At 71.6% G+C, this 12,917-nt stretch overlaps 3 protein-coding genes across 11 annotated transcripts; 2 read left to right on the plus strand and 1 right to left on the minus strand.

Moving 5' to 3' along the window:
• The first annotated feature begins 1,902 nt into the window (after positions 1-1,902).
• PPP1CA (protein phosphatase 1 catalytic subunit alpha) lies at positions 1,903-5,518 on the plus strand. The gene is made up of 7 exons (XM_072865223.1): positions 1,903-1,976; positions 3,006-3,137; positions 3,346-3,576; positions 4,037-4,141; positions 4,287-4,510; positions 4,841-4,975; positions 5,163-5,518. The coding sequence occupies exons 1-7, from the start codon at positions 1,922-1,924 to the stop codon at positions 5,271-5,273; spliced, it is 993 nt and encodes a 330-aa protein (XP_072721324.1). The 5' UTR covers positions 1,903-1,921; the 3' UTR covers positions 5,274-5,518.
• On the minus strand, positions 5,336-7,960 carry RAD9A (RAD9 checkpoint clamp component A). Of its 6 annotated transcripts, XM_072865218.1 has the most exons (11): positions 7,758-7,958; positions 7,619-7,689; positions 7,368-7,502; positions 7,144-7,258; positions 6,955-7,054; positions 6,661-6,770; positions 6,470-6,576; positions 6,333-6,397; positions 6,153-6,254; positions 5,810-6,026; positions 5,336-5,740 (listed from the first exon to the last, which is right to left on the minus strand). In XM_072865218.1, the coding sequence occupies exons 1-11, from the start codon at positions 7,789-7,791 to the stop codon at positions 5,642-5,644; spliced, it is 1,155 nt and encodes a 384-aa protein (XP_072721319.1). In that variant the 5' UTR covers positions 7,792-7,958; the 3' UTR covers positions 5,336-5,641. The 6 variants fall into 6 exon arrangements, with proteins under 6 accessions (XP_072721319.1, XP_072721320.1, XP_072721318.1 ...); XM_072865219.1 differs by having other exon boundaries at positions 5,336-6,026; positions 7,368-7,430; positions 7,758-7,960; XM_072865217.1 differs by having other exon boundaries at positions 5,336-6,026; positions 7,758-7,959.
• Positions 7,961-8,052: 92 nt separating this feature from the next.
• On the plus strand, positions 8,053-12,185 carry LOC140653075 (uncharacterized). Of its 4 annotated transcripts, none has more exons than XM_072864730.1 (5): positions 8,053-8,852; positions 9,204-9,271; positions 9,685-9,770; positions 10,779-10,855; positions 11,453-12,185. In XM_072864730.1, the coding sequence occupies exons 1-5, from the start codon at positions 8,687-8,689 to the stop codon at positions 11,467-11,469; spliced, it is 414 nt and encodes a 137-aa protein (XP_072720831.1). In that variant the 5' UTR covers positions 8,053-8,686; the 3' UTR covers positions 11,470-12,185. The 4 variants fall into 4 exon arrangements, with proteins under 4 accessions (XP_072720831.1, XP_072720832.1, XP_072720829.1 ...); XM_072864731.1 differs by having other exon boundaries at positions 9,204-9,253; XM_072864728.1 differs by having other exon boundaries at positions 8,053-8,574.
• Positions 12,186-12,917: the final 732 nt, after the last annotated feature.

The raw sequence follows: 12,917 nt of genomic DNA on the forward strand, positions 1-12,917 counted from the left end.
GGGGGCCGGGGTGCCACGGCGGGGAGAAGGAGACAGGGGGTGGGGACAGGGGACGGGGACGGGGACAGGGGACGGGGACAGGGGACGGGGACAGCCCGGCGGGGTCACCCGGGGCCGGCTGTAAAACTGACACCGCGGAGCAGAAATGTCAGGGCTGGGGCCAGGCGGCTGCACCCCCCCCCGGGAGCTATTCCCGACCGCTCGGCACGGCACGGCACGGCACGGCACGGCATGGCACGGCACGGCATGTGGGGAATGGCATGGCATGGCATGGCACGGCATGGCACAGCATGGCACGGCATGTGGGGAATGGCATGGCATGACATGGCATGGCATGGCACGGCATGGCACAGCATGGCACGGCATGTGGGGAATGGCATGGCACGGCATGGCACGGCATGGCACAGCACGGCACGGCATGTGGGGAATGGCATGGCATGACATGGCACGGCATGGCACAGCACGGCACGGCGTGTGGGGAATGGCATGGCATGACATGGCACGGCATGGCACGGCATGGCACAGCACGGCACGGTGTGTGGGGAATGGCATGGCATGACATGGCACGGCATGGCACGGCATGGCACAGCACGGCACGGCGTGTGGGGAATGGCATGGCATGACATGGCACAGCATGGCACAGCACGGCACGGCGTGTGGGGAATGGCATGGCATGACATGGCATGGCATGGCACAGCATGGCATGGCATGTGGGGAATGGCATGGCGTGGCACGGCATGGCACGGCATGGCATGGCATGTGGGGAATGGCATGGCATGGCATGGCATGGCACGGCATGGCATGGCGTGTGGGGAATGGCATGGCATGGCATGGCACAGAACAGCATGGCATGGCACGTGGGGAATGGCACGGCATGGCACGGCATGGCACAGCAAGCAAGGAATGGCACGGCTTGGCACGGCACGGCATGGCACAGCCCAGCGTGGGTAGTGGCGGTGCCAGTGCCACCAGCCATCTGTCCCCGTCCCCGCTGCCTGTTTACCTGGGCCCCACCTTGGGGACCGATTAATGATTCCCACGGGCAGGGACGGGCAGGGGACGGGCAGGGGACAGGCAGGGGACAGGCAGGGGGACAGCCACGATGCCTGCACCCCTTCCCCCCCTCCCAGGCCTGGCACTGCCACCCTCCACGAGCACAAGCGGGGCACAAGCGGGGCTCGGCCAGAGCCCCCCCGGAGCCGTGCCCAGGGTGCCCGTGGGAGCCCAGGCTTCGGGGTGCCCCGGGGACACCGGGGTGGCAACAGCCTCCCGGCAACAGCCCGGTGCTGCTCACGGCGGGGGCCCCGCGGCCCCGGAGCGGGAACACGCCGCGGGGGGGCACCGGGGCCCCTGCCCACCCCGTGGGGAGCCCCGGGGGCCTGAGCAGCCCCTGGGCTCTGCCAGGCACCGCGTCCCCCCGCGTCCCCCCGTGTCCCCCCGTGTCCCCCTCACCCCATGCCCTGTCACAGCCCCGTCCCGGGGACGCCGTTTGCCCCGGTCCCTCCTGGGTTGCCCCCCTCGGCCCTGTCCCCAGGCTGTCCCTGTACCCCGAGGACCGGGATGCGGGTACCCGGCGTCCCCCGTGTCCCCCTGCCCGGCGTGTCCCCGTGCCACGGGTGTCCCCGTGCCACGGGTGTCCCCATGTCTCTGTGCCGCCGACGGGGATGTCCTGCGGTGCCCCCACGCCGGGGATGGGGTGTGTCCCTGTGCCCCCCCATCGCAGGGCTGGGGTGCCCAGGCACAGGGGTGTCCCCCGTCCCCTGTCCCTTATCCCGGGAGCCCCCTGCCGCGCTGATTCCTCCGCGCCGACAGGGGGCGCAGCGCCCCGCCGCCCGGCCCCGCCACCCCCGCCGGCCGCTCCCGCTGGCGCGCGGCGCGAGGGGCGGGGCGGGGCGGGGCGGGGCGGGAGCGTCCGGCGGCCATGGCGGACACCGAGAAGCTCAACCTCGACTCCATCATCAGCCGCCTCCTGGAGGGTGAGCGGCCCCGCCGCCCCCGGCACCCGCCGCCCCCGGGACCCCTAACGGCCCCGGCCCTCCCCCCCCAACGGCCTCGGGACCGCCCTAACGGCCTCCAGCCCACCCCAATGGCCCCAGCCCCCCCTTAACGGGCCCCCTCCCCCCCCAGGCCCTGGCCCCTCAGCAACCTCCACGCACCCCCTAACAGCCCCGGCCCCCAAAGTCGGCCACCCCGGGGTCTCCCACACCGTTAGGCCGGGGCAGTGCCTGAACCCCGGGGGGCGGTCCCCGGCCCGGGCTCGGCGGGGGCGGTTTGGGCCGCGGTGGTTGGGGGGGTGGTTTGCAGGACCGGGCAATGGCTCGGGGTGGGGTCCCCCGGGGGCACGGGCCTGTACCCCGAGGGGGGGTCCCGGAACTGAGCCTTCCGGGGTGGGAGGGCCCGGAGAATGTGGGGGGCAGGCCTGAGGGGCTGGGGGCTGTGAGGCGGGGGCAGGTAGAGGTGGGGATCTTGGGTCTGGCTGTTGGGGGCTGGATACTGGGGGGCTGTGCGGGGGATGGGGCCTGGATGTTGGGCTGGGAGGCTTGGGAGGTAGCGGGGAAGTTTGGGGGTGGGTGTTGGGGGCTGTGGGGTTTGGGGGTTCATGGGAGTGGGGGGCTGGCAAGGGGGCTGCTGGGTTTGGGATAGGCCGGGGGGGCAGCGTTAGGGGATGTGTTGGGGCATGGGGGTGCCAGGTTGGCAGGCACCAGGGTGGGGGGAGCATCTGGGTTTGCAGCCCCACGGTTTGGGGGGGCCCTGCCACAACCCCCAGCTCTGGCAGGAGAGGGGTGCCCCGGGACGGGGGGTGATCCATGCCCACCCATCCTGCGGCAGGCCAGGACCCTCTCTGGGCGTGGGGGGTCACCCAAATCCCTCGTGCCCCTCGCTCCTGCCAGTCTGTGGGCACGGGGTGTGCCACGGCCCCGATGCCTGTCCCTCGGTGCCAGCGCGGGGGGTGCAGCGTGGGGTGCTGGCAGGGTCCCTGACGCCCGTCTCTCTGGTGGGGCCAGTCCAAGGGTCGCGGCCGGGGAAGAACGTGCAGCTGACGGAGAACGAGATCCGGGGGCTGTGCCTCAAGTCGCGGGAGATCTTCCTCAGCCAGCCCATCCTGCTGGAGCTGGAGGCACCCCTCAAGATCTGCGGTGAGGGCTGGCTGGGTGCCGCACCGGCTGGGCACCCTGGGCACGGGCTGGGCGAGCCCCCGGAGTGGACGCAGGGGCCAGCTGGGGGTCCCAGCGTGGCCCTGTGCTTCCTCGGGGATGTGGATGGGCAGCACTGGGGCCCGCTGCGGGGTGGCGTGGGGGGCTGCGGGGAGCTGGGGTCCCACGCACACCCCGTCTCCCCTCCCAGGCGACATCCACGGGCAGTACTACGACCTGCTGCGGCTCTTTGAATACGGGGGTTTCCCCCCGGAGAGCAACTACCTGTTCCTGGGCGACTACGTGGACCGGGGCAAGCAGTCGCTGGAGACCATCTGCCTGCTACTCGCCTACAAGATCAAGTACCCCGAGAACTTCTTCCTGCTGCGTGGCAACCACGAGTGCGCCAGCATCAACCGCATCTATGGCTTCTACGACGAGTGTGAGTGCTCGGGCTGCGGTCGCGTCCCCCCGCAACCCCTCTGCCTTCCCCACGTGCCGCTTACTCGGTGTTGTCCCTGTGCTGTCCTGCACCGACCCCATCTACAGCTGTTGTGAGCAATGGGGGTCCTCCTGCCACCCCCGTGTCCCCCTGCCACCCCCGTGCCATCCCCGTACCCGCAACTAACCTGTACCACCCCAGTGCTCCCAGCACCATCCACACTGGGCGTCCCACGCCCACCCCGTCCCCCTCTGCCCCCCCTACCAACCACCTCTACGAGCGTGCACCCCAAGGACACCACCCTATGGCATTGCCCCCGTGCAGCCGGTGCTCTGCCAGGGCCGGTGGGCCTCTGGGCAGCTCTGTGCCCTTCACATCGGGGGCACGAGCCCACGCAGGGGCTCCTGGGGAGCCCCACGCAGCCCCCCTATCCCAGGCACCCACACCCACTGCCTTGCAGGCAAGCGGCGATACAACATCAAGCTCTGGAAGACGTTCACCGACTGCTTCAACTGTTTGCCCATCGCCGCTATCGTGGATGAGAAGATCTTCTGCTGCCACGGAGGTGGGCACGGCCCTGCCCGGGGCGTCGGGGAAGCAGCCATCGGGGGCTGGAGTGGGGGACGGGGGCTCTGTGCCTTGGGGCGTCCCACGGGGATGAGGGCTGTTGCTGAAGAGGCAGGGCCTGACGCCGTTCCCCTTCCCGGCAGGGCTGTCTCCCGACCTGCAGTCGATGGAGCAGATCCGGCGGATCATGCGCCCCACGGACGTGCCGGATCAGGGCCTGCTCTGCGACCTGCTCTGGTCCGACCCCGACAAGGACGTGCAGGGCTGGGGCGAGAACGACCGCGGCGTCTCCTTCACTTTCGGGGCGGAGGTGGTGGCGAAGTTCCTGCACAAGCACGACCTGGACCTCATCTGCCGGGCGCACCAGGTACTGCCGGGCACCCGGCTGCTGGGAGCTGGCGGGTGCACCCCTGGGGGGGAAGGATTTGGGTCCCTGGTGGGTATTGGGTATGGGGCAGGCGTTTCTACCCCTAGTATTTGCCCCTCAAGGGCAGTACTTGCTCTTGGAGCTGCCTGGGTCCGCACAGGTGGGGTTCCCAGGGAGGCATTTGCCCCCAGAGGGGAATGTTCAACCTTGGGGGTGTTGGGGGGCTTGTCAGGACTGTGTGGGCTGCACCCCTGGGGGTATTCGCCCCGGGGGGAGTGGGTATTCGCCTCGGGGATGCCCGGCTCAGCACCGGCTTTGATGCCCACGCAGGTGGTGGAGGACGGCTACGAGTTCTTCGCCAAGCGCCAGCTCGTCACCCTCTTCTCGGCGCCCAACTACTGCGGGGAGTTCGACAACGCGGGCGCCATGATGAGCGTGGACGAAACGCTTATGTGTTCATTTCAGGTGGGCTGGGGGGCACCACCAGCGGCGGGGGAGCAGGCCCGCGGTGGCCACGGGCGGCTGGGGGGGCTGCGGGAGGGCCCCGGTTCCTGCAGGGAGCGGGACTGGTGCATGCAGGGCTGGGGGGGCAGGAGGGAGAGGGGAGGGGGCCCGGCGTGCAGACCCCCACTCACCCCTTTCCTCCCCCCAGATTTTGAAGCCGGCCGACAAGAACAAGGGCAAATACGGGCAGTTCAGCGGGCTGAACCCCGCGGGACGCCCTGTCACCCCTCCCCGCCACTCTGCCAAAGCCAAGAAATGAGCCGCGAGCCACCCCCCTCCCCGGCTGGGGCCCGGCCCCCCGCCCTCAGCATCAGGTCGCTTTTCTTTCGACTTGTTTTTTTATTTGTAAGATCCTGCCCTCCCCCGCCACGCTCCACCAAAGCAAATACAGCCCCCCCAGGGCAGGGACCGCTGGGGCGAGGGGGGAGCCCAGAGCCCAGCCCTGGGATGGCAGCGGAGGTGGGGGGCAGGAGGATTTTTTTTGGGAATAAACTTGTAATGGGTCGTGGGGGGGGTGCTTGTGTTTGGGAGCCGATGCTGGATTGGGGTGGTGCCCGTCCTGGTGGCTGGACGCTCGGGGGGGTCACGCAGGGGTGGGGTCCCGGCAGCTCCGCGCCCTCGGGGCTCTCAGTATTCGCCGTCGCTGTCCTCTGCCAGCACCTCCTGGGTGGGGGCTGGGCCGGGCCCTCCCGGCATCAGCACCGAGCCAAAAAACAGGGAGCGAAACTGGGGGGAGACGTGGGGGTCAGGAGGGAGCTGTGCCCGTCCCCAGGCACGCCCGTGCCCATCCCAGACCTTCTTGTGAGGGGGCGTCCCCGGCACAGCTCCTTCCTCCTCCTCTTCCTCCTCCTCCTCCTCAGGGTCGCTTTCGGCTGGACGTGGGGTGCGCAGGGGGAAGGTGGGGCTGGGGGGCACCCCTGAGCCCGCCTCGTAGGCGCTGGTTTCCATGGCAATCATGTAGGACTCGAGGTCATCGGCAAAGTCATCTGATGGGGCAGGCAGGTGGGACACGCTGTTGAGGAGAGAGCGAATAAGGAGGGGCAGAGCAGGGACTGTTCACTCTGATCCCTACAGATGGCAGCCGGAGGGCTGAGCTGGGACTGTCGCCCACCCCGAGGCTGACACAAGCCCCGCTTACCCGTTGGCTGTGGGGGGCTGCGAGCCACTTTCCGGGTCCGAGAGGGTGGCCAGCACCAGGTGGACCTCCAGCACGGCATCGTCCAGGGTGAAGACCACCGGCCTGGGGGCACAGAGGGCCTGACGGGGAGGGGGGCCAGGGGCAGGGCTGGCACAGGGGAGCCGGGGCACCCAATCCTACCTGCCGGGCACGTCGTAGTGGATGGTGAGGGGCAGGTTGGAGGCCTCGGCGAAGGTCAGCAGCCCCTGGGGACAAAGAGGAGGTTGAGGGGGGCTGAGGGGTGACCTGGGGCGGGGGGGGCCCGGGCAGGGACTCACCCGAAACTCCTTGAGGCAGAAGGTGATGCGGGAGCCCGGGGCCACGGCCACCGTCTGGAACTCCTCCTTGGCCAGCCACAGCTCCGTAACCATCGTCTTGGTCGGCTCTGGCGGGAGGAAGGAGGTGGGTCAGGGGGCTGTGCCGGTGCCCCAAGGCCAGGGAAGGGGCACCCCTGCCCCACCGGGCTCACCCGCCTCGTCCTCCACGTAGTTTCGGAGGCTGATCTTGCCGCCGGGGCCAGCCCCCAGCGTCACCTCAGCCAGCGTCTGGGGGAAGTGGACCACAGCCTCCGCCAGCACCCTGTGGGCACATGGGAGGGGGGAGGTGGGGGGTGTGGGTGGGCTGAGCACCCCAAACCCCACAGGGTCCCCCCTTCCCCCCCCCCCCGCCCCTCTCTGCAGCCCCCTGCCCATCCCGGTGTCCCCTTTGTCCCCCCGGCCTCTACCCGCAGCGCGTCCCCCGTGCCGCCGCCGGCCCCGCTCACCGTGCCGGGGCGCAGAGGCTGCTGGCGCAGCTCTGGGTGTCGAAGACGGCCTGCAGCCGCTCGCACTCCTGGAACGCCAGGTTGTGGGTCTTGGTGACGCCTGGCAGGGAGGACACCGGCTCAGCGGGGCAGGACGGCGCTGCCAGCGTCTTCCGCCCCCCCTCCCGCCGCGTCCCCGCCGGCACTCACCGTACTTGCAGTGGAGCTGCACGACCAAGCGGCTGGCCCGGGGTTTGAGCAGGATGAGGCACTTCCCCACCGTCTTCTCCAGCGAGGGCAGCGAGCGGAAGATGCCCAGGAAGGACTGCGGGCAGGGGGACGGATACGGGGACGGTCACCCTACCCGGCACCGCCCCGGAGCAACGGGGAGCTTTGGGGGGGCCCGGGCGGGGTGCCGGCGGTGGGTGCTGCACCTTCATGAGGACTTTGCATCGGAGGAGCTCTCTGTCGGGCTGGCGGCCGCCCGCCTCGTACAGCTGGAAGAAGAGGGGCGCGAAGAGGAAGGCGGCGAAGGCAGAGCGCGAGGAGTTGACGGCGCGCAGGGACAGCTGGGGGGGGGGGCGCAGACCCTGCTGGCACCGCCTGTCCCCCCCAGCGGGGCGGAGGGGGGCACAGGTGGACCCCCAGCTCCCAGCCAGGCCCCCCCCTCCCCGGTGCCCCGTACCCCGCTCTCGGTGGGCTCCAGGTAGAGCTCGTCCCCGATGCGGGACAGGGAGTGCACGGCTCGGCCGAGGACTGGGGGGGCAATGGGGGGGGGGGTGAGGCAGGGCACCCCCGTGCCCCACCCCCCCGGCCCCGCTCACCTTTGACGTTGCTGCCGGTGATGACGCACTTCATGGCGTGGGAACCGGGACCGGGCGGGCACGCGGGGGCTTCGCGCCTGCCTGCCGCGGGCCCCGCCCCCGAACAGAAACCACGCCCTCAGCCACGCCTCCTCCCCCGAGGCCACGCCCTCACCAGATGGTTGCGCCCGGGTGTGTGCCCCTCCGCCACCCCTCCCTCCGCAGTGGACGCGCCCAGCTTCCCCTCCCCCCCCAACCCGGCCCGCAGTGCCTCGATGGTGCCGCCGTCCCCGTCCCCCCCAGCGGCCCCCGGAATGGTCTCGCCCGCCTCCCTATCCAGCCGCCAGTGGTTCCTCCCGCTGCTCCTCCGCGCCGCGCCGGCACCTTCCCCGCTCCCGCCCCCCCCTCGCCCGCCGCCTTCCCATTGGACGGGAGCCTCCCTCCGTCCCGCCCCCGCCGCCGCTCGATTGGTCGGCGCCGGCCGCGTGACAGCCCGGCGGCGTTCTCCACCCGGCGTTCTCGCGCCGGGCTTCGCCTCACGTGACCGGAGGCGGCCCCTCCCCGTGCTCCGCGCGCGCGGGCAGGCCCACCCCTCCTCGCTCGCTATTGGGCGGCAGAGCGCAAGCGCCGCCGGCGATTGGAGTGACGTGCCGCTCAACCAATGGGGCCTCGACGGCGAAGCGGCGGGTGTGCGCCCCTCCGCCCGGGCCCGTCCCCGCTCTCCGCCCCGACCCCGGGCCCCGGCCCGCCCGCGTCCCGTCTCCAGGCCCTCGTCCTGGCCCCGTGGCCACCCGCCTGCCCCCGGGTCCTTCCCTGGCCTTCCCGACTCGTCCCCGGGGTCTGTCCCCTGCCCGCGGCCTGCCAGGCCCCAGCCCTCCCCCGGGAGGGTCCGCGGGCCTCTCTGAGGGGCCTGCGCCATCCCCGCGGCGTTGGCAGCCCCAGCCTGCACCATGGCTCTCCGCGGGACCCCGGCCTGCCTCCCCCGGCCCGCTCCCCTGCCCCTCGGGTGCCGCCCGCCGGGGCTCCAGCCGCCCCCTTCTCCCGTCAGCAGCTGCCCCGGCAGTGCCTGCGGGCATCCCCGCACGCCTGGCTCCCCCTTCTCTCTCTCAGCGCCAGGTTCACCCTCTCCTCTCGTTCCCTTCGGCTCGGCCCCCTCCGTCAAGCTGCTGCCGCCAGCCCCTCTGCCCGCGCTCCTGGGGCACGGTGATCCCCGGTGCCCACCCGTGGGCCGTGTCCGTGGGGCTGGGAAGGGCTGCAGCTCCCCGGAGCCGGGTGGCCGCCCACACGAGGGCGTGCAGTAGCTGGCGGAGCCGTCCTCGCTCCGGTGCCTCCCGGGAGCCCGGTGTTGGGGGGACCCCTGCCCCGCGCCTGCGGGCCTCTGCCTCCTGGGCAGTGGCTGAGGGCACACGGGCAAGCGGGGATGCTGTACCCGGGTTGGCAGCAGTTAACGGTCTCTCCGTCCCGCAGGCGCTGCCGGCTGTGCCGCGGTGGAAAGCGGGAAGCTCGTTACCTGGAAGGTCGGCACCGTGTCTGAGGTGGGCGAGGGTATGAAAGCAGTGAAGAGGGTAAGGGGTCCCGCCGGGGAGGCTGGGCGAGGGGGAGCTCCGCAAATCGCTTTCCTCACACAGGCAGCCAGCCCGGAGCGACTGGCTCTCAGGTTGGGGCCTCGAGGGAGGCCGGGGGATCTGGCTGCGAGGAACTTGACTCGCGCTCGCAGCAGGGTCCTTCAGCCGGCTCCCGCCCGCCGCAGGATCAGCGGCTGCCCAAGTCCCTCCTCCTGGGCTCGGTGGCCGTGGAGCCCAAGCTGAGGGGCCCCAGTGTGCTGCCTGCGGAGCGGGGCTGGCACCTGAGGGGGGAGGCGGGGAGGGGGGCGCGGAGCCCCTTTCCCACGGCCGCCGTCCTCCAGCACGCGCCCACAGCCTCTCCTCCTCCTCTTTTTCCGTCTCAGGTGTGCCGCTGGTGCTCAGCACCTCTCCGAATGCCCTGCGTCCAGGATTTCGGACCTGACGCCCCTCGGCAGCGCATCCCCTCCAGGTAGGCAAGCTTTCAACCTTTGCAGGGCCGCTCTGCGGGCCGAGCCACGTGTGTGCGGCTGGGCTCGGACCGCAGGCGGGGAGCTCAGGGGACTCCCAGGCCTGCCTTGGCCTGGGCTCGGGGTCCAGCCCCCCGGGGTCGGCTGGATCTGGCTCCCTCCACCCCTGGGGTGAGCACTGGCCACCGGCCCCTTCCTCCCAAGAGGAGGAGGAGGAGGACGGGATTGTGTGTGAGCGTCCGTTCCAGCTCTTGAACAGCAGCCGGGCTCCTCTGGAGCCGGCGTCCCCAGGAGGGGTTCTGGCCTCGGGGCTCGGCGTTTTATGGGGCTGTGGATAGGACGCAGCTGGCTGCGGTCGTGACACACACACCTCAGCGGTGGCCAAAGCCATGCGCACCCCTCCCTCTTCCCCTGGCCGCCCTGAGCCGGCACTGATGAGGCACCGGGGACTGGGCTGGATACGGGCCGGGGGCAGGAGCCTGGCAGCCCTCGGGGGGCTCCGGCACCCCCATCCCCACTCCCCCTCTCCCAGCACACCCCCGGGGTCAGGGACCCTCATCCCTGTCACCTTCCCTGCCATCCTTGGGTGCCCCCTCCCACCCAGCAAGCTTGGGGCCACCTCCCAGCGCCGGCGGCTGCCCGCTCCTCCGTGAGCCACGGCTTCTTTCCCAGCACGGCGTCCCGAGCACGTGGCGCGGTGCCCTTTGCCCGGCCAGCGACGCGGAGAGACAGACGGCCACAGCTGGGCTCCCGCTCCCTGCCCGGCAGGAGGGGACAGGCGCCCGCCACCGCCGGGCCCAACGTCTGCTCGGTGCCCCCAGACGTCCCCTGTCTGCGCCCCAGGGGTGCTCCCGAGGAGCCGGGACAGCGCCCTGCCTGCCCCAGCCCACGGCTCGGAGGGGCTGCAGGCGGTTTGGGGCTAAAACCCTCCCCGGTGTGGGGCTTTCTGGGTCCGCCCTGGCACTCGGGGTGCTCGGCAGCCCCTCTTCTCTCTCTCCTCCATCTGCCAGGGGCCCAGGGCTCTGGCGCAGCCCCGGGATGTGGTGGACGGCGCCGGATGCGGAGCCGAGGGCCGCGGAGGGGCCAGGTAGGAGCGCGAGGGGCCGCGGGCAGGCGGGCAGGCAGGGGCCGTGGCGCGGCTGCGGGCGGGCGGGCGGCGAGCTGCCCGCCGCAAAGGTCAGCAGTGGGAGGCAGGGCCGGCAGTGGCGCCGGCGGAGGGACCCGCGCTGCCCGGGCTGGGACGAAGGTGAGGTCAGCTGCCCACGGCGCTGCCGGTGACGTGGTCCCCGAGGGCAGGGGGAGCACGGCCTCACCCACGCGGGGCCGTTGCAGGCTGGTGCCCGGGGCTGGGCGGGCGGGCAGGGCCTGCGGAGGAGGAGGATGCCTGGCTGGCCGGGGCTCTCCAGCGGTCTGACCTGCCTGTGCCTTGTGCCCCCCTCGTCCCGGCGTAGGGGCTCCGTTTCGGCACCGCCGGCTGGCACGGGGCTCTCCGGCAGAGGCGAGGGGGCTGGGGAAGCCAGGAGGCAGCTGGGGAGGAAGGCACCGGCTGTGAGGGGGGGGGTCTTGCGCTCACCGCTGGGCTGCTGGCTCTTTGAGGGGGCTGCCACGGCGCTGCTGGGTTGGGGGGCTCGTGCCACGTCCGCTGGCCACGTTACTCTCCTCCTCCTCCCCTCTTCTCTCTCAGGTGTTGGCCCAGCGTGAGCCGTGCAGCCGCGGAGCTGGAAAACTCACCAGAAACAACCTCGGCGCTGCCTTTTGGGGAGGGAGGGGACAGGGCGGCGACGGACAGCCGCGCTGCCACCTCGGCGGGCAAGACTTGACGGTCGTCGTCCCCCCCCCCCCCAGCCCCGGGCTGGCAGCCGCTCCCGCAGCCCCGGCCACGCCGCAGCCCCCCCGGGGACGCCAAGGCGGCTTTTCCCAACTGCTCCACGCTGCTGGCGGGGGCTGTTTGCTCGGGGGGGAAACCAGATACCCTGCACCGCGGCTGGGGGAGCGGAGCGGAGAGGCTGGCCCCACGCCGTGCGGGCAGGGGTGGAGGTGGGGACCCCCTCCGGCACGCTGCCGGGGAGCCGGGCCAAGGCACCTTCCCTCGGCGGAGCCGCTCTCGCCGGCTCTCCCGGCGCGAGAGCCGTGCCGGCGCGGGGGCTGTCCCGCCGCCGCAGCCCCTACCCTCACCCTCGGGGCTGCAGCACCCCCTGAGCGAGTACCGGGGAGCCTTCTCGTCTCCGTGGCTCGCTGCCGGTGCTCAGGGCTCACCGCCTCGCCTTCCCCGCAGCGCGTGGCATCGCCCGGGCTGGAGCAGCACGCGGAGAATCCCCCATCTTAACCAGGGGGATCCAGAGCCCCCCCCACCCCCCCCAGCCGCCCCAAAGCACGTGCGTTGGGTGCTTCCTCGCGGATTCAACACCAAATCTGTGGCTCCCAAGGAATAAATCACTCCGGCACGGCCGCGGTGTGCGTCAGTCCGTGGTTTATCTGTACGGGGGGTCCCTAAACCTGGGGCTGGTGGGTTTGGCCCGTGGATTTGGGGAAAGGCTGGTCTTGGCTTGCTCCCAGCGGGCACCCCGCTGCTCCGTGCCCCGGAGAGAACCGGGAGGACGCGATTGCTGCCAGCGAAGGAGCCGGGAGGGTTCGGACCTGGCCAGGGCCGGGGGCTGGAGTGGAAACGAATCCGCCTTTTACCTCCCGGCCCTTCCCGGCGCTCCCGAGCAGCGCCGGCCGGCCAGCGCCTTTGTTTTAAACAAAGCTTTTTCGGGGGAGCCAGCGCAGGCCAGGACGTTCCCCTCGCTGCCGAGAGAGCCCCCCCCTCAACCCCCGGCTTCCCCTGCCTGCGGCGAGGATACGCCGCTCGCCTTCGTGGCAGCACCCACTCGTGGATGTGGGTCACGAGGGGAAGGGATGGAGGCGGGGGGGGGGGGTGTGTGGGGGTTCGGCTGTCGGATCCCCCTCCCCTGCGGATGTGGGGCTCCAGCACGGGTTCACACCCCGCTTGGCCCGGGGGGGGGGCGGGTCTGCCCTCGCCGCCGGTGCCCACCCCGGGTGGATCGTGACAAACGCCACGGTCGCTGCCAAAGTGCCCACGGGTGCCGGGCCCGGGGTTCGTTCTAACGGCGGGACGGGGGGGTCACAGGGAAGGAAGCGGCTGCTGG

This window comes from Ciconia boyciana, chromosome 6 (genome assembly GCF_034638445.1).
Source record: "Ciconia boyciana chromosome 6, ASM3463844v1, whole genome shotgun sequence".
In the NCBI taxonomy this organism is placed as follows: Eukaryota; Metazoa; Chordata; class Aves; order Ciconiiformes; family Ciconiidae; genus Ciconia; species Ciconia boyciana.